At 37.1% G+C, this 21207-nt stretch overlaps 1 protein-coding gene across 1 annotated transcript in view; it reads left to right on the forward strand.

Moving 5' to 3' along the window:
* LOC149141712 (transmembrane E3 ubiquitin-protein ligase FLY2-like) overlaps nucleotides 1–15924 on the forward strand; it is a 180141-nt gene extending 164217 nt beyond the window's left edge. The window contains exons 6-7 of the mRNA XM_089451309.1: nucleotides 15488–15557; nucleotides 15674–15924. Of these exons, the coding sequence (XP_089307435.1) occupies nucleotides 15488–15557; nucleotides 15674–15924 (321 nt within the window). The remainder of the gene's footprint in view (nucleotides 1–15487; nucleotides 15558–15673) is intronic.
* Nucleotides 15925–21207: the final 5283 nt, after the last annotated feature.

Here is a 21207-nt window from a genome sequence, read left to right on the forward strand (position 1 = left end):
ACATCTTGAGTATAATGATGAGAAGATGGAGCAATCTGTGAGATACCCCCTTAGGAATACCTTAGATTTCCACTGAGTTTTGTTTGAGTTTTCGGTGTGGTGTTTTGTCAAACAGTTTGTGTGAACATGGCTGTAGGTGTATTTTTAATTATTTGAACCCCAAAACTGAAAGTCATAGTGGCAATTACACACCCAAACAAAGCTCCTAACAGCAGTTTGATAAGTAGTATTGAGTTCAGAAATACACAGTGCCAACTAATTACCCAGAGGACACTCCAAACAACCACATAGTATTTGAAATCATGCTCAGAAATATTCACAATATAATTATACTTGCAACAGTAATAAATTTAGAGGCACACAGTCACTTTATTAGATGAACAATAGAAGTTACAGTGCCCAAAATAACAAGGAACCTGGTAAATAGTTCAGGCGTACATATGTCAAGCAATGGCCCCTTTTGACTGCTCCAGAAATGCAAACTCTTCTACAACCAACACCCCTTTAATTCTCTTGAATGAATCAGCCTCAAAGATAGTGATTCGGACTACCAATGAGCATATGAATCAAGTTATCAACCCAGAAAGATGACTGTGTGTATCAGTTCAACCAACCAACAATATGAAGATATTCATGGCCTCCTATAGCAGAAGGAACTCGGCCTGGTATGGTTGTCTGCAGTATAATTATAAATACCAGTCCCTTTTCTGAATGTGTATGGCTGCTACCATGTGATACTTTAACTCAGAAATCAGCTCAGAAAGGAGTATGAACTCAGCTGTCTCTAACAGCCCAATAATTCCAGTAATATATGTGCCGCAATCCTCAAAAGTCTGGACAGAACTCGTGCTACTGAAGACTGATATAATAGTGACTGAAATCAAGTCCCCCTCACAAGTTATACAGCTAGCAGAATAAGAAACAATTGGCCTCAACCAGCAAGGGAAACTCGGCCTTTACAGGCCCAACTCGGCCTGGAATGAAGGATAAACTCAGGCAGCTACCCAAGGAAGGATATGGCCCCTTACAAGCCAGTGAAACTTGGCCCTCTTCAGCTATCTTTTCGGCCTTGGGAAACAAATATACTCGACCCTCTATAAATAAAGGAATCAAACCCTTTCTTCAGGTAAAACTCGACCAGCCAGGCACTAGATGTCTGGGCTCTCTTCCTTGATGATGAAATCGAACTCTTGTGGCTCACATTTGTGGACAATGACCAGCAATAAATGAGGGACTCAGACCTCCACAAAATGTCTCAGATTTGGTTCTCCATCTTCAACAAATTCCTCCTGCAAATAGATATGTAGAATACTCAAGATTAGAAGATTAAATTAACTGAAAACACAATTGCCTCCATTATCTTCCTCAAATCTTCTTCGCCAATGAAGCACAACAATGAAATCTGAGTGATCCCACTCCCAAACTAGCTAGGGTGTATAGTTTCAAGTCATAGTTTTAAAATTCGGCCGAATCGAATCCGAAACGGCCGAGTTGATCCGAGTCATTGAAGAATTTTATGACTCGGCAGAAAAACCAGTTCGGGAGGCCGAGTCATGACTGACTCGGCCGAGTTATTGCATGACTCGGTCGAGTCAATCATGACTCGGTCGAGTCAATCATGACTCGGTCAACCCGGCCGTTTCCACATCTACTCGGCCGAGTCATTAAATCTAGCCAGTCCCCACAAAAAAACAGCGATTTTTCTAATTTTTTTTGAACTTTTTAACATTTAGTTGATTGTTGGGGACTCCAAGGTGTTTTCTAAATTGGTTAAGTGCTATTTGGGGTCCATTCACCTCTCCTAGTATTGATATGCTACTCAAATTTCATGGTAATGTTAAATTCTTAAAGTAAAAGTGACATTCTCCTTAATCTTCATTTTCATCCTTTTACTTAAATTTTTAACATTACCATGAAATGACTCAGGATGTTTGAGAGTGGTTCTGGCCTCATTGGATTTCATATGGAGAAAGTAGAATTTTAGATTTCATTCAAAATTCAGCAGACTTATCAGATTTTCAGGATTTCAGGATTGGAGGATTGCAATGTTTCCATTGAATTTTGTCCTGTATTAGGGTATGGAACTCGTATTTAACCAAGAGCACCAATCCCTCTTTGTACCTTGATGTTAGTGACATTGGTTGTCAAACTTCTCCAGGATTCGCTCCCAAACCAGGAGCTTCTGAAAATGTCGCTCCAGCTCCCGTTTTCGCTCTTGCTCCCCACTTTCGCTCCCGCTCCCAAGTAACACTGAGCCAGATGATGTTGGCAACTCTAGCAGTAGCCAGTAGTACTGGTCACAGAGTTTTGTTGTAGAGGCCATTTATAGCCTCCTTGGTTATTTGTTTTTGTTTTGATCTCTATATCATCATCGTGTATGTATTGGACAATGCACTGGGTGCCATTTTGATATAATGGATATATTCATGAGCCTACTTTGATAATATGTTGTCTTCTATCTATATTCTAATGCTGTGTGTTTGCAAACATGAATGAAAATCTTTAAAATTATGTGTTTTTATAAAAAATAAATATTTAATGTATTTTTTACAACGACCGAGTCATTGAAATCGAGCTGGCCGAGTCGATACCGAGTCGGAGTCGGAGTTTTAAAACATTGGAACTTTCAACACTAAAATAAACAACCCACAAAGAGGGTTTTTAAAAACCCTAAACTCTTCCTGCTCTCCGAATTTCTTTTTTTCAAGTGAGCAAATGTAGGAATGAGGAAAGACCCCCTCATTTCCCTTTTTTATAACGCGCTTGACCCTTTTGCCACCCTTTTTTTATTTTAATAAAGTGGCTTTTTATTAATTAATTAAAATTACTTTTAACTCCATAAAGTACTTAATTCACCTTCATGGTCACACCTGTTAATCATTGTTATCATTGATGTCAATATGGCATTGGCCGAGATGGCAAATATTCTTGAGATGCCTAATGAATATCATGAAACCCTAGAATGAGATAACAAAGTTGAAGACAACAATTGCCTGGTTCTAGATGATGATGTCATAACTCTTGTTTGATAAGAATGCCATCAATTAATATGTCAAGTCACTAATGAAGAAGTCTTAAGAAGTGCCAAGTATTTAGAAGCCCTTGATGACATATGGAGGACTACATTTGATGATGTCATACTCTTGATGAATGACCACAATTGATGATGCCACTTGACAAGGTCTTGATAACATGGTTGGAGATCATTTGATGGTTGGAAGACTATTTTGGGGTTCTCCTAATGACGCTGCACTATGACTGCACCAGTATATGATGACATTGTTGATGTGTCATGCTACATGGATGCTACACTCCTACATAATGACTCTATGATCCTATGATGACATTGATAACAATGAAAAAGCCAAAGAATGAAGAAGCCACGTTGTCCCAAACATTCCTCATGCTGTCCCAAACTTTTTATGCATAAAATTTAAGGATAGTCACAAAGAAAAAATATTTTGGACACCTTGGAGGCATCCTTTCAAAATGGATCCTAGACCATCTTAAAGAGGATTTTTTCCTCTTTCTAACGAGCCTTTATTTGACCTGAAACTCCCAATAGTTTGTGAGATATTGAATTTTTAAGTTAAGGAAATTATTTCTAGCAGTGAGCCGACCTACACTCAGTCATGCAAGTCGGCCTCACTTCAAATAGACATGTCCCTTCAATTATAAACGAAATCATTATAAATAGAATCCTAAATTCGTCCATTCAAGCTCAGATTTTTCGGTGGAGACAAGACAAGTAGAGAAGAAGCCGCAACCTAGAAAAGCAAGGAAGACAAGTTGTGGAATTGTTCTTGGGTTAAATAGTCTCCCACAGGTTCAAGCTAGGAGCAGAGAAGTTGCCGTGGTCAAAGTTGCTGTAGTTGCCATAGTCGAAGCTGCCGTAGTTGTCGTGGTCGCAACTGCCATAGTTGTAGCTGTCTTAGTTTCCATGGTCGAAGCTGCCATAGTTGTCGTGGTCGCAGCTGCCGTAGTTGAAGCTGTCGTAGTTTCCGTGGTTGAAGTTGTTGTAGTTGTTGTGGTCGAAGCTGTCGTAGTTGCCGTGGTTGAAGCTACCGTGGTCGAAGTTGCTGTAGTTGTCGTGGTTGAAGCTGTCGTAGTTGCCATTGTTGCAGCTGCTGTGGTCGTGGTCGAAGTGTTGATTTATTGGGATTGGACAAATAGAGCTTGTTGAAGTCTTCCCTTGAGAACAAAATAGGGCAGAGTTGGAGAACTTTGTGAAGCAGCATATTCAAGATTTGTGGAGATCATTGAAGACCATGATGCATTAAAACCATCATGAGGTGACCTCGAAGAAGTTTTGTTTGGGTAACATGAAGAGCAGTGGTGACACCTTCATGTGAAGAACAAGGTTGTCATTGATGATGTGATGTGGACACCAAGTGAAGGCATAGTTGAAGATTGACAGGGCTTGTTGAAGAAGACATTAGGAGCCGTGAAGTATGACCAAACATATTTTGACGAAGTAAAGATAAGGGTTGGAGCCCAAGAGGTTGGAGCCTTGTAGAGACAAGGTTGATGCCTTGGAAGATAGGGTCAAAGCACTAGAGAATAGGAGTCCTCAAGAAACTAGGTCGGACCGTGAACCAGAAATAGGGTTGGAGCCCTAGAGGTTGGTGCCTCAAAGTTGACAAGGTTGGTGCCTTGGGAAGTCCAAGTCAGTGTTTGGCATATTACAGGTTGGAGCCTGGGAGATTGAAGATTGGTGTCTTCATATGGGGTTGGTACATCTATTGTACTTGATTTATTGAAAGAAGAAATTAATAAAAGTATTTATTCTATCATTGTTCATTTTGTGTTCTAAATATAAGTGATCTAACTAGTAAAAATAACAATTGAAAAGAAACACTGATTCACCCCCCTCTCAGTATTTCCAACACACTAGCCACCTAAAGCCCCTTTTCATCATCCTGCGTTATAGATCTTTTTGCCCTGATTCCAACGAGCTATTACACTAATGTGTTTCTCCAGGTAATCAGCCTGAAACAACACCTCAAGTGTAATTAATTAAAATATGGGCGTTAATAACTCCGTTTTACGGAAATTGTTGGAATGCAGTGGAACCAAGATCGAACTATGCAGAATTGCTGATGATGAAAAATGGCAAGTGATCCTAGTCGACCCCCATAAAACTCCCCAAAATCCTTCGGGCCCACTAATAATATAATCTTGTTCTTGTGACCTAGGTGACATAAGCTCTGGAAATTCTTCCTAATCTCAGCACAAGGAAATCCAAAAATTGGGGACATTACACAATCGTGGAGGCATGAGTAACCCCTTTACTCGGCCTGTTTTTTCACCCCTTTGGTGTGCCTTTTACTTTGACGATATATTTTTCTTTCTTGCATAGCTTAGGTGACCTAGCTTGCTTGGTACTTTTCTACCCTTAAAGATATAGCAGTTTATTGCTCATCAGGGTTGGGACATTCATAAGTTACTTTATTTAGATAGAGCATGAAATGCTTAGGAACTAGGTGATGGCTAATGAGGGGGATAAAGCTCATGTTAGGTTTTTTTCCACATGCTTATATATGTCCCAACCATCTTTTGCATTTTTCATTTCCATTCACTTGTGGCTTCATATGCTTTAATCTTTCTTTTGGCTACATCAACCTCCTATGGAGAATTTCTGGGCCCTATCTTAGTGATGAGGATATAGTGTGCTAGTCCCAATGATCGATGACAATCAACCCAAAGAATGGAAGTGGATATAAGGGAGAAGTGGAAGGTGGTAAGTATGGATTACCTTGGGCAGACTATATCAATCAGTGCCTCCTATTAGTGCCCCTTCTAAGGAAGGGCCTTAGGGGAGGTCACACTGGACTAGGGACAAAGGATAATCTCCCAGGTGAAGCATGGGAACAAGGGTACAATCAAGAGCAGTCAATCATCTAGCTTGGCCTGTGATCCATATTAGTATGCCCCAAACATTAAATGAAAGCACATGATTACATAAATGGTTAGTTTACCTTTTGATATATGACCTGCCTTCCCTTCCTTCAAGAAGTATGCTAGATGGGAGAGAGCACCAAATGTAGCATAGCTCGAGAGATTTGAAGTAAAGCTATATGTGGACCTTCAAATAGGAGGAATATCTTAGGTTTGAGAGAGAGTAAAGCCTAGAATTGTTAGTTTTTGTAGCATCAGACAAGTGTTCTTGCGCCATAGGTTCAAGTTTCAAGTTTCAACTTCAAACTCCATCTTACATTAAAACTCAAGAGTTCAACCAAGTTACAAACATGCCAAGGAAATTGAACCTTCTGTAGGAATTTGGTGAACCTGATGGAGGGTTTGATAGATCAAACTTGTCTTACAAGTTGTGTGGGCATCATATGACAGGGGGGTTTATAGATTGAATTATCACCTTGCAAAAGTCCCTGGACATGAGGTAGGGCCTTGCACCAATACAAATCTGGAAATCATCCGAAGAGCCCTCAGATGATTGGAAGATTTAGAGCAAGTCAAACTGTCCAAGTCAGCTCTGAGGAAGCAACTAGCAGGGAGAGTGTTAGGAGGTGAATATGAAAGTGGCACTGGTTCTACTTCAGCATCAATATCTACAACCAACCCTATAGCTACCTCATCATATTTTGTTCCTAGAACCACGACTGGTTCACAACCATCTATCTCTTCAATGCTTAAAAGGAAGGAGAAAGAATAAGCTGACAAGTTGTTTGGCAAGTTTCTCCTTTGGAGTGATATTCCTTTCAGCGTTGCAAGGAATAATCCATTTTTCCAGCCTGCTGTTGATACTATTGCAATTGTTGACCCAGGGTACAAAATCCCTTCTTATGATGATTTTATAGGCCGCATTCTTCAAGATGAAAAGGTTGACCGCACCAAAAGATTGGAGGAGTTTAGGGCATCATGGGCACAAACAAGATGCATTGTGATGTTAGATGGTTGGACCGACCAAAAGGGGAGAAGCCTTATAAACTTCTTGGTTAATTGTCCCAAGGGGACAATGTTTATGAAATCTGTTGATGCATCTGCACATATCAAAGATGCAAAATTATTATGTGATTTGCTGGATGTGTTTATTTTGGAGGTGGGTGCAGAACATGTTGTCCAAGTCATAACGGACAATGCTGCAAATTATGTTGTTGCTGGCAAGATGCTTATGGAGAGGCATCCTACTTTATTTTGGACACCTTGTGCTGCACATTGTATTGATTTGATGTTGGAGGACATAGGAAAAATTTCCTTTGTCAAAGATATTGTTGACTCATCAAAAAGCATTACAAAATTTATATATAATCATGCATCTGTGCTTCATTTGATGAGAAAATTCACCAACAACAAGGAGTTGGTGCGCCCACCATTACATGGTTTGCCACCAGTTTCATATCTCTTCAATCCCTCTTGAATTCTATGTGGGATGTGAAGAGAATGTTTCTTTCAAATGAGTGGCGTGCTTTGACATTTAGCCGCAAACTAGAGGGAGAGGCCATATGCAGATTAGTTTCATACCAGGAAAACTTCTGGGCGGGAGTGCAGGAGGTGTGCAACATTACTGAACTTTTGGTAAAGGTTCTTTGATTAGTTGATGGTGACAAGCCCGCAATGGGCTACTTGTATGAGGCCATGGATAGGGCCAAAGAATCCATTCGGGCCTACTATGATGATAAGGGAGATGAGGGGTTTCAGAAACAACTCCTATGGGAAGTGATTGATGAACGATGGAACAACACACTCCATCGTCCCATTCATGCTACAGGGATCTACTTGAACCCTGCATTTTCTTACCCCTGTGGGTTTTTATTTGATGCTGAGAACATGGATGGGTTCTTCACCTGTGTTCAAAGAATGGTGCCATGTCCAGCAGAACGTGCAGAAATCTCCAAAGAAATGGAGATATTCAGGATGGCGAGTGACACATTTAGCTTTGAGATGGCTTTGGTTGATAGGAAGACTAAAATGCCAGGTATTTTTTTAGTTTGTTTCAAATTTCATTGTCTCTTCAAGTTCATAACTTCATACTTTGCTTCAGTTTTCAAATTTCATTTTTTTTCTTATGTTCATCTTATTTGTAATTTTGTTGTAGATGCATGGTGGAGAATCTATGGTGCTAGAGTACCCCATCTGCAAAAGTTTGCCATTCGAATCCTCAGCCAAACATGTAGCTCCTCAGGATGCGAGCGCAACTGGAGTGTATTTGAAAAAATACACAACAAGAAGCGCAACAGGTTAAACTTAAAATATTCCAAATTTCCAATTAATTTTTTCAATTCATTAAATAATATATATTTCTTATAATTATTATTTTATGATCTTTGTAAAGGTTGGAGTCCTAGCGACTTAATGACATGGTCTACGTCTACTACAATCTTCGATTGTGGGTGAGACAACTTGAGAGGATACCTGATATGGAGGCCATCTCATTGGATGGGATTGACACCATTGCTGCATGGAGGGTTGAGGCCGAGAGGCCTCTCATGGAGTCTGCCGATGATTGGTTAGAGCAGGAGGTAGTGGAAGGCATAGAGGGGGTGAAGGAGGAGGAGGAGGAGGCGAAACCACCTACCCAGGCTACCCCTGCCACCAGTAGAGGACGTGGTCTACCTCCTGTACCTCCTAGTTCTTCAGCTTCTAGAGCACAGCAGAGTCCACTGCCAACTCCACCGACATCTTCATCTAGAGGGAAAGGGAAAACTATTGCATTTTCTTGCAAGAGGGGCAGAAGAAATCGGTAGTATTAGTTATTTGGTTCATTTCATTGTATATGACATTATGAATCATGATATGAGATACATTATTATATTTTTTGTTGATATTTTGAGGCTGAGTTGGGACTCAAGAGTCACGACTTACTATTCAGGACATGATTCACTGTTATGTGTGATGTAGCACTAGAAATGATATTACACATCTTATATATTAGTTCTTTTATCATATTTATGTGTCAATGTATTTATTTTATGTTGTAGATGCTTTAGATATTAAAAAAATTGAAAAAAAATTGCAAAAAAAAATGAGTATTTTTGTATTTTCTTATTTTTTTCCCGATTTTTACGATTTTTCCCCTCGCCGATTTGATCCCGATTGTGATTTTTGCAACATTGCAATTTACCTGTTGAGATGAAGTAGTTTATTGCTCATTAGAGTTGGGACATGCAACGGTTCCTTTTGGTGAGATGGAGCATCAAGTTTTCAGGAACCAGGTGATGGCTAATGAGGAGCGTAGAGCTCATGCTAGGATTTTTCCCATTTGCCATCTTAAGTCCCGACCATCTTTTGCATTTTGGTTTTCTTTTTTTTCTTTGTGGCCATATTATGCTTTCCCATTCTTTTAGCTGCATCAACCTCCATCACAATGTTTTTCGGCCTTATCCAAGAATTGGGATAGGAGATTGTGAAATCCCAATGAACCAATGACATTTGAACCCGAAGAATGGAGATGGTATCAAGGGCTTATAATATGATGTGGAAAGCATTAAGTACAGTAAAGGGAGAATGAACACGCTATTTCAATCTAGGTCTTCCATTTATTGCCCTCCTCTAACCCTAAGGCCTTATGGGGAAGGCCCAGTAGACTAAGGCTAAAAATAAATCTCCTTGGTAAGGTGAGAGAACAAATTTACAATTAAGATTGGTCAATCATCTGGATCATGTTGGAAATACTGAGAGGGGGTGAATCAATATTTTCTTAATGTTTACACTTGGTTAGTTTCTTTCAAACATTCAGAGCAACAAAACAAAAACAGGATCACATCACATAGAATTAGTACACAGGAGATTTTGCTCAACAAGCTTTGTTATGTATGGTTTACATACAAATTTACCAGATGAACTGGAAGGAAGTACAAGACTCCCCAAGGGTTTTACCAGCAAAGGCTGGAAGGAAGCAAATGCTCCCTAAATGAGTTTGGGCTCCCGTACTAGGGACAATGACCCAACTACAATATGCTCCACATCTGATATTGTCACAAGCTGCTGCCTCTGTTGCTACACTTCACTCCTACCACTGTTCACTTCCACTTCTGCTACTGTCCACTACTGCCATTACTGCTACTGTCCACTGCTGCCACTACTGCTACTGCTTCTGTACTTCAACTCAAAGCACTGCCATACTTCATACTGTCACTTGTCATAGGGTCACTGTGATGCATCATCGAGTCGCTGCCATAAATCACATTAAACACTTCTGTCAAGTATCATTGCAAATGGATCACTGTCAAGCACATGCTATCAAACCAAGTATCACACACTTAAACAGGTATAGGCATCTACAACTGGAAGCCATCAATTCTTCAATGCTTCCACTGTTGTCACTGTACTATTGTTAACACTATTTTCTGCTCCTTTAATATCTGCCACTGTTATGAAGTTACTGGTGCAAATGTCAATTACTTGAACTCCTCTGCTAACTAGTCAATCCAAATACAACAACAAACGCTGTTTCATATCAACAGATCACAGATAGTCTCTGCCTCACGTTTGTATAGGGCTCAGGACTGCTTGTTTCATAGACAGTCTTGAATGTTGATGTGCAAGGTGCTTTTGTTACAGATTTAGACAATCTTCACTAGCTAACAAACTTCATGAAAATGCTCACAAAACCCTCTGTAATAATTTCACTGTTCATGCATCATCAACACCTTCCTTTGACCAATATACTTATCAATAGCGTATACAACTTACATACTCTTAGTTACAATTGGCTGGACTCTAGCCAAGACATATTAAACTTACTTCCATATTCTTATCAACTAGGATATTCATCAAACAACACTTGTACATTGTCTTCAACCAACAATAACCCTTATTACTAAATAAATCAAAAATCAATTGGATGCCTTCACTGTCATCAGAGTTACTGTCACTGAAGGTTACCTATTGTCATAAGTGTCACTATTATGTCAAGGTTATTTCCAAGAAACTCGTCACATAAACAGTCTTACATTGCTGCCATATTTTACTGACACTGCCATTCATCATAATTAGAAAATCACTGTCATGTCTCATTGTCATTGAGTTTCATGTATATATGCATTAAGACATTCATTAGGGTCACTGCTACACAACAATTACTATCACTGCCATATTTATGTTATCCTTGTAGGAGTCCTATAGAGTGTCTATACAACAATTAATGTCACTGTCATATGGATCAAGGTTATTTTCATAATATATAGTGATTATGTCAGAAATGCCACTGTAAGAAATGTGATAAAGAGATGCCACTGTAATAATGCGATGCCACCACTGAGTATAGTGAAGCTACTGTAGCGTATAGCGAATTTACTGCAATGTAATATGATGTTAGAGTCACACAGAGATATAGCGAAATCACTGCTGATATGCGAATATAGAGATGCCACAATGCACAGATATATCGATGCCACCGATCAAGATCCATATGCCACAAAGCGAGAAGTGCGAGATCACAAAGTATAGAGCCTGTCAAATTTGGACGCAGGAATATGTGATGACAATTTTCTAAGGACCCGCACCAGGTTGTAGTCAACGGGTTATGATTCAACACTTTCCAGATATCAACCTTATAACTGTGTATTGCTCCAGATCATCGGACCTTCTTCAAAAGTACCTGTGAAATGTAATTACATTCCAATGAAACCATGCTTAAAAAGAAGAGTAAGCCCAAAAAGAAAACTTTGTGCGAGCCTCCCAAAAACTATTATGGCAGATGGGTTTGGTCTGCTGTAGAAGAATGCTAGCAAGAAGAGATAAACCATAGAAAAATCCTTGAATCAAGGATCATGTGTTTCATGGTTTTATGTGCTCAGAAAATACACCTTTTAAAAATTAACCATGATTGTTTTGAGGGCCACAAATGTACTTTAGTAGGAGTCTACCAGATCCGCTTCACATGGACTACAAAATTCGCTTGCAATGCGAGTCCGCTTCAGAATACATTTCATGAACCTTGGTACTATAAAAATTTAGCCCTAAAACAATGTGCATTTGTCCTTAGTGAGAACCCTGAACTTGTCCATCAGGAATGATCTTTATTTGAAATGTAAACAAGCTACAAAACAGAGTTTGGCCATGGGAAATACCCAATGAAACCGTTGCAACACAGATCAATCGAATCCCATAAGAATAAAGCCAAAATCAATCTAAAACCCTTGCAAAAATTTGCCCCCTCGTCACTCCTCAAGGCCACAGGCAATTTCAGAGATCTGCGTTAGATACATGTGAGGGAGAGCTAGCGAGGTCTCCTTTTGTAGGTTTTTCATGAGAGGCAACTGATCTTTGCTTGGAGGGAAAAACTTAGATTTCAGATTTTAAATTTTTGGAGCTCAAGAACCTTTGGTGCCAAAAACTCGACGGTAATTGTTATTTTTGAACCCTTCCACAAGTGAATTTTAATTAATTCTTACCAAAGGACCTTATGATTTTTAGCTAAAGAGAATTTGCCACGACATCAACTTTTTTATGAATATTTACATTTTAGGCCGTACCCACAAGTTGACATATTTGCAGGGATAGACTTGGTTGATTGTCTGACTCAACAAAGTTAGGACTTTTGTTTGGTTGAGTCAGGAATTTTGGTGTGGCTCAGCCTGAGTTAGACTTGATTGAGTTAGCAACCGACCTAGCTCTTTTTTGTGCCATACTGAATCTACATTACTTCATTATAAGCATATAAACTAGATTTAAATAGAAAGAAGGGATTTCAACAAAATTGTTAAATATTTTTGTGATATTAAGAATGATTTTCTAAAGCTTTGCTCATAATAAAAGAGATTAGAAATATATACTTTGTGGAACTAAGTTTTCAATTACTTTTGACATTAACATTTTCTTCAGCTCTTGTTTGTTTGCTAAAGTTGAACTCAAACTCGACTTTGGTGCTATGACACATGGGTTGGGTTTCCAAAGGGTAGGTTCAATGTGTATTGAAATTTTCTGATAAGGTTCAGATATATATATATATATATATATATATATATATATATATATCTATATATATATATATGTATATAAAGTTTAAAATGAATAGCATAAAATAATAAGAAATCAACATTAATGTAAGAATCATGATCAGCAAATGCACATTGTTCGAGGTTGAGTTCGAATTCGAGGGCAGTGAAATTTGGATCTCAATGAGATTCAGATGAAATTCACCATTATATATATATCTTAAAAAATAGCATTAACTTTAACAGAAAATTTAGTTAAATTTAATATATTCCAATATAATATTGATATATTAAGTTTTTAATGTTTATAATACAAATGAAGTTGGCCATTTTATGTATGTATGTATGTACATATATATATGTATGTATGTATTACATACTTAAATCATCATTAACTTTAACATAAAATTTAATTAAATATAATATATAATCCTATACAATATTAATATATTATGTTTTTAATACATTTAATACAATATTTATATAAAGTAAATTATAAAACTCTCTTAATGAAATCTCAAATTAAAAAGTGACAAAGCCTCTAGACTAACCTGCTTAGGCCAAGCATCAATCCTCTGTGCATGCGTGCAGGCCCTTCATTGATGGTCTCTTAGCACACAATTTATGTACATTCATTGGCTCTTGGAGGCATGATGGCCATCATGCAACATACCATGGATGCTTGCGTGTGTGTCTTTGTAACAGAGGTTTGTATACAAATGGTCTAAGTTGCATGGTATGGGGAAGTGGAAACGCGTATCTGAAATGGGAATGCGCTAGAAACATGACCTCCCAAAAATCAGGAGATGGGAAACGTGATATATATATATATATTTCAGAAAATCATACTGAAACTTTGAAATAAAGCATTTGAGTTTCAAGTATTAACATAATAATTTAGGATACAGATACAAATTCATGAATAAATGAGCCAGTGCCAAGGCCCAAGGCCCAAGAAAATCATCCTGCAACAAATACCTACATATGATCGAAATCATTGCATATATTGGGATCTTGATCATCAATATCACCCTATATAGTATAAACATTAAAATAAGATAGAAAAAGCTTAATCATGCTACAACAAGTACCTACATATGTTTGAAATCATTGCGTATATTGGGATCCTCATCATCAATATCACCCTATAAGCATTAAAATAAGATAGAAAAAGCTTAACATGTCATATCCAGATTTTGTTTGAATGATGGGTACTTTTTTACAAGGGTCATGAATCATGATAGAGGAGTTAAAAAGTCAATGCCGCTAACATCAAGGTACATCGAGGGCTTGGTGCTCTTGATTAAATGCTAGTTCCATACCCTCCCACAGAACAGAATCCAATGGAAATGTTGGCATCCCTCCAATCTTGAAATCCTAAAAACTGTAAGTCTACTGGATTTTGAGTGGGATCTAAAATTCTACTTTCTCCATACGAATTCTATTGAGGTTGCAAACCTCCTGAAATAATTAATAGTAATGTTAAAAATTTAAGTAAAAGGATGAAAATGAAAGAACTTTCATTTTCATCCCTGTAAGATTTTAACATTACCATTAACATTACCATTAATTACATAGCATATTCTTAACATTATCATTAATTACATAGCTTTAGTTGGGCCCAAGGGTAAGTTAATAGAGCATTTACCTTGCAAATTTTACAAACTGATTTTGATATGAAGTGCGGTGAATTAAATTTGAATTTAAATGAAACTTCAAAATTTGAAGAAACTTGAACTCCAAAATTTAAATATGGAAAACTCAGTAAGGTAACGGGTATACAATAAAATCAGGCAGGCGTAAAGCAAATCTGAACCAAATTTGAACATTTTTTTTTAGGTTTGCTGAATTTTGAACCTCAAGGTTCAAATTCGGTGAACTCTATGACATTGCTTTGGCAACCAAAATGTCAAGTGGATAAAATTAATTGCATATCTAGTTCTAGAAGGTAAATGGCAAAGCATATTTTGGAATTTGTTGCACATTTTCCTGAATTGAGAGACACCTTATGAAGATTTTATTTGTATTTCAGAGTTGCAATAAACTGACCAAACATTCATGTCTGATCGTTCAATCTCACTGAAATATTCTTGTTTCTCTTCTTCATATTCTATCTCTATGTTCTTAACCTCTGATAGTTTTGTCAAGTGTCTGAGGAGGTGCTCTGAGGATGATTTCACCAGTTTTTTTCAGGAAGGAACAACCTATTTCCCTAACCTGCAATGCTTTTAGCATCCTTTACCATATATAGAAGAATGCCAAAACCCTCAGAGGTCATGCCCCTCTTTTTTCTTTAAATATTCTCCTTAAACATCCTTCTCAAAAAGATATTTAGAACTAATTGCAAAAAACATACAGGAAACACATTTAAACTTATCATTGTCAAAATGATTGTTTCCTTTTGAGTTACTTCAGATTTCATAATGGCCATTCTGGGAATCGGGACAGAGTGGATCAAAAGGTTATAGAGTTGAAGAAGATTTCAGTTTTAGCTACTAGGGAGGTTGAACTCATTTTGGTTTCTTACTAATTTGCAGCTTGTAGCTGATGCCAATCCTTCTAATGGATAAATGTGTTGGCATGTCATCCAGCTCGGAATATTTTCCTCACAGGTGTTGCAAGACTCTGCAAGGGATCAGTTCAGAAGAAAGGGAAAGAATGGTATTTAGATTCTTTGGAGCATGCCATATAATTGTTGCAATTGGCTATTTATCAGTGTCAGTTTCCAATATCTTTCTATTTATCTGATGTTCCTTCTATTGTGATTTGATCTGCAGCTGTTATTCTTGACATGGAGAGGCATTGTAACTTACAGATTGCAGCACATATTTCGCAAATTTCAACGAATTCAAAGAGTATAATGTTATATCTCTTCATTTTAGTATATTCAAAGTTCTCCCCTTTTAGTTGGATACAGTGCTTAAGATTCTTGTGTTATCTACAGCATCTATCATTGGAGAGATATACTGAGATTTTGAATTTTTTTGTTTCAAGTCACAAAGGATACAGCAATTCTGCTACTAGCTAGGTTCTGTATCTCTTAATTGCACATTTTGTGTTACAAATTATTGTAGAAATATCAAATAATTAATCTAAGATCAAATAAGAAGAGAATTTCCTTCTTGTAGTTAAGTTTACGATGGAATACTATGCGGTGAAAAGAAGAATATGGAACTCCCATAAGCTGTTGGTGCTTAAGCTAATGTTACAAGTGTACGGAGTGTGTGTCTTATGAATTATATTTAAAAAAAAGCATCATTGCCACTCCAAGCATGAGTTTTAGAAGCAAGTATGAGATGTAAGAAGCATTTGTCCCTTTTACCCATCCAGATACATGGGTAGCCCTAGGAGAATTTTTTTCTCCTACATTGCAGCTTGCCAGCCAGCAGCCCTACCATGATCCATAGATAGCCAGCCTCATATGCCTCTCATCCACGATCCGATCAGTATATATTAACCTAGCCTACTCATCCAATGAGGGTGGGTCATCTACTATGAGGTACTATAACCATTTTTGCATTCAAGTTCTTTCATTTAATGTTTAAGGCATCCTAGCATGGATCACAGATTGAAATTGGATTATAGACCACAATTGGTTGTGTAGTTGTTCCCCTACTTCACCTTAATGGTTATTATGCGTCCCTAATCTAGTGTGGCCTTCCTTAGGTTTTCTTTCATTGTCTAGGAGGGGCACAAATGGTAGGCTCCGATGGTGGTAGCACTCCATGTTATTCATACTTAGCACTTGTCATCATTTTCCTATATCCGTTATCCCATCTTTTGATTAGTTGTTGTCAATTGCTCGTATTGGTTCACTGTTGGTCTTGTCCTATGTTGAAATTGTAGCAAGGAATGGCTTCTTTGACTTTTGCCTTAGTCAAAGATGCCAATTCAAATTCAGTCTCATAGGTGCTTGAGTTAGCTTTCAGTTAACATGTGTGATGTGGCCTATCACTGAGTTATTGTCAGTTAATTCGAGTTAGATGGCATGTAGTGAGTTGTGGACTAGTTGATGGCTAAAATTAGCTATCTAGTGGAGTTAACTCTAGTGTCTGTCAGTTAACTGATCTCTAGTTCTAGAATAGAGATAGATTTGAGTTTAGTTGAGTAGTTGACTTTCTGTTAACTCAACTTACTCTCAGTTAACTGCAACAATTGCTAAAATTAGCCCTAGTAGGTCATGCAATTCGAATTGCCTATTGAGATTGAATGAAGGCACAAATTGTATTTATTATGGTACATAGGTTTTTGTGTGCAGAGCTTGAGAAGCAAGTAGAGCAATTCTCTTGGGAATTGTGCAAGGAAATAGGAGAAATTCCTTTTTTTAGGGAGGATTTGCACTAGGAAATAGGAGCTCCTAGCAGGCCTTATTTGCCTAAGTGTTGGGAAAGTCTTGTAGAGAGTTGATCAATATTGCAGGGAGCTTCAGGATTGAAGCAGATTCTTTGTAATAGATCAGATTGCTCAGTTGATTCAATACAAGCAAGAGTGGGTTTTCCTAGTTGGGTTCCCCAAATAAATTATTGTGTTCTATGTGTGATTGTGTTTCTATTCATTGTTTTCTTTCCACAAAATTTTGGTAGAGAAATCTTGTGTCTTTTGTTATTAGTTTGATCTCATTAGCAGTTGCAAGGTTTCAAGGATTTTCTACATCCTATGAGAAAAAGGGGTTGAATATACCCGAGGTTGATGCAACTAAATGAAAAGAAAAATCAAGAGCCAAATGTTAAAATTAAAAAGAATGGCAAGGGGTGTAAAGCAAATAAAAGCCAATATTGGCTTGAGCTCTACCCCCTCTTATATAACCACTTGTCCTTGAGAGTATCCATGCATGTTACACCTATCAAAGTAAAAGAAATTCTCTATAAACATCCCAACCTCGATGAAGTGATAAGTTGCCTATCATTAATTGGATTTTTATGATGATTATTATTGATAAATCGATAAAGCTTGTTAAACAAGCTATATCGAAAAAAGAAAGAAAAAGACAAATATTTGGGGCTTGGAAAAACAAAGGTGAGGGAAGGTAAATCAAGTAGTTAAGCACTCCCTCTATAAAGGCGTTCATGGACAATGGTTTTTCATAACCTAGTATAAGGCTATGACACATTTTATAAGGTAAACCCCAAACCATAACACATATCATTTTCACATATCATTTGAGAGTGTTGGCCTAGGAATGATTCTTCCCTTAGGGTTGAAAGCACCTAATAAGGTCATATGATAACCGCTCTCATCCTTAAGTGAGGTAACTTGAACACATTCATAAGCTAGTTAAACATTTGCATATGATGCTTGTGCGAACTACATTTATGGATTTGGTATTGAATATGGTCTACCTTGATGCTTTTATGGTTCTTGTACCCATAAAGATGATCTCACTTGATTCCTTGAAAATGTGCTAGATGATTCTTACTGGTGCGGCTAGGATCCCTTGAGGGATGAGTAATGTTTCTCAAGCACATTGTAGGACATCTCAAGTTCCATTCAATTATGACACAGGACACTTGATGGAGGATGTTGGAGCCTTGTTGAGGAGCGATGACTTGGATGATGATTTGGCACTAATCATGTGACATTTCGCTAACCCTAGGACCTCGGGTGTTGGGCATTGGAGCTAGGGCATTGACTTGAGAGATGGTGCACCCCTGAAATGATTGTATGCCCCTAGTTTGGCATTGTACCTTCTTGATGGATGTTGCACTTCTTTGATGGTGGTCGCTGGTGTTGATCACTTCCAACCCCTTTGGAGTGGTAGATGCACCCTCTACCTTGATGATATCATCCTAGATCCTCTTTTGATGATGACATGAGCCATTTGAAGATGTAGTGGGCTTTAGAGGACTATCATGATGATATGACACCTCATTTGGATGGAGATCCATGACTTAAAGGATAAGACATGTCCCTTGCGTTGTTCCTTGCACTTTTTCATGGAGACATGACCTTTTGATGATGATGTCATCTTTGGAGGAAATTTAGCTCCCAAATGTAGCCTAATTGAGGCTTGATTTTATGTTATTTCATTGATTTGGCTATCTTTGGGGGTTGGCTTGTGACCTATCCACCTTGTATCATGGATTTAATTATGTTTTAGGGCTTTTTAGTCTATTTTACGAAAAATCTACTTGGTTACCCTTATATAACTATGTTACCGATCCGTCGGGCCTAATAGCTGGATCTGCGGATCCCCGGATCGGAGACGGATTCGGATCCAGATCCGCAGAGATCCGTCTATTTTCTATTCGTGGGTAAAAAATCATCAACATACGGGAGCACAAAATTCCAAAACAAGAAATTCAATGCAAGTCAATGGAATGGTAAGAAATAGATTAATGAATCCGTTAGCAGAAATAAACTAGGGAATTGCTGGGCGACATAAAATTTATTATTTTTATGTTGAACATATTATAAATTTTAATAAAAGATGCTATAAACTTTCATGAAATTTCGTGGCGACATACAAGACGTTATAAACTTTAATGCAAGTTCACGACGACAATTTATTATTTCTATGTTGACCATATTATAAACTTTAACAGAATTAAAGTCATATTATAAACTTTAAGACATGTGACGTGAACTCATATTTATTAAACTTTAATAGTATTAAAGACATTGTAAACTTTAATACATGTGACATAAACTCTTATTTATTTAGAAGATATTTTAAAATGCAAAAAGTAAGTTTATATTTTAATCGATTTTAATTCCTTTTCAAGCTTAAACGTAACTTTTCTAAAATAACTATAAGTTTAATAATTTACTTAATATAAATAATTGTAACTTAGTGTTTAAATATTTATAAATGATGCATTAATTATATTATGATTAATTTAATAATTATTTTTAAAGCATTAAATTGGAGTTATATATTTAAAAATTCACATATGTTTTATTATTTTTATATAAATTTAATTAATGTTTAATTAATATTTACAAATGATACACTAAGAATTATATATATAATAATTATTTATTGTATGTAAAAATTATATATTAAAATATTAGCATATGTTTTTATTTTTATATTTGTATAAATTTAGTTTTTATTTTTATATTTATATAAATTTTAATTTTAAAAATTATAAAATATTTTATATTGCTTGTACTCGCTGTTTCTTTGCCGTTTCCGGATCCTGGGTTTTCAAAAAAACTAGCGGATCTGTATCCGAATCCGGATCCGGATCCGAATCCTGGTAACTTAGTTATATAATAAAGCAGAGTCGATTTCCCTTAGATCATTGTCGCACATGGATTATTACGCTTGCTAATTATTGATCTCCTTCCCTCTGGTGAATAGTGGAGGCCTTGTAGATCGTTATGTCTTGGGTGGATCGTGGATGTGATGCGATCTTTTTTCATGGATGCTTATGGTAGATCTTGGATGTTGCATGGTGAAGTTAGTTTATTTGCTTTATTTTGGTATTATGTTCCATGGGATGTATGTTCTTGTGCTAAGTTAGTTTATTTAGTACTTGTTGCATCATCCCTTGTTGAGCTAACCTTTCTCCCATGTATTTGAATATGTTTTTCTTTCCCTTAATCATTTAGAAAATCAAGAATCTAAATTGCAAACCCTAGGGCAAGATAGTTATTTGCCCTAGTTTGTCTGGATTTAGAATTGCTCTGCAAGACACCCTTGATTGGTTTGCATCCTAAAATCCATTTGCCCTAGATTGAGGCACTAGTCTTTGTCATTGTGGTATTCTATTTTAAAACCTTAAAATTTATTTTTATTTTGTTTCATGGTAAATTAGGGTTAATTTTCAGCGAATTTTTGTGTTATTAGCATTTAATGGTTTGTTGATGTATGCCTTAGAGATAGTGATATGATTCTGAAATCAAGCAAATTGTGTTTCTCCAATTGAGCTCCAACTTTCCTCTATTTACACTGTCCAGATGGGTTCAAATAAACACGTCCCTTGGGGCAGCGCTGACTTGACAGAGCCGATTTAATGACCTGTTGATGTATGCCTTAGGGATAATGGTATGATTCTGAAATCTGATTTCTCTTGATAGTGATCTAATTTTGAAATCTCACTTGATAGTGATATGAAGAAGAGTTTATCTTGAAGTTTGATTTGTGGAAGTTCTGCCTTATCACGTCTCTTGTTGAAGATTTGTCGCTGGTCACTTGTTGATGAATTTGTTTGACAAAAGGGGGTTGGACTTGGCATTTAGAGGGTTGGTCATGGGTCTTGGATATCTCACTTTGATCTGATTCTATAAGAAGACAGTCTCCTGGGTTTTCCCCTTGGAGGGGTTTTTCCCTAGCTTGGAGCCTCTATCTTGTGTTCTTTGTGTTTTT

Source organism: Pinus tabuliformis, chromosome X, assembly GCF_031772625.1.
Source record: "Pinus tabuliformis cultivar Carrire ecotype Pingquan chromosome X, CPIR1, whole genome shotgun sequence".
NCBI classification, from domain to species: Eukaryota; Viridiplantae; Streptophyta; class Pinopsida; order Pinales; family Pinaceae; genus Pinus; species Pinus tabuliformis.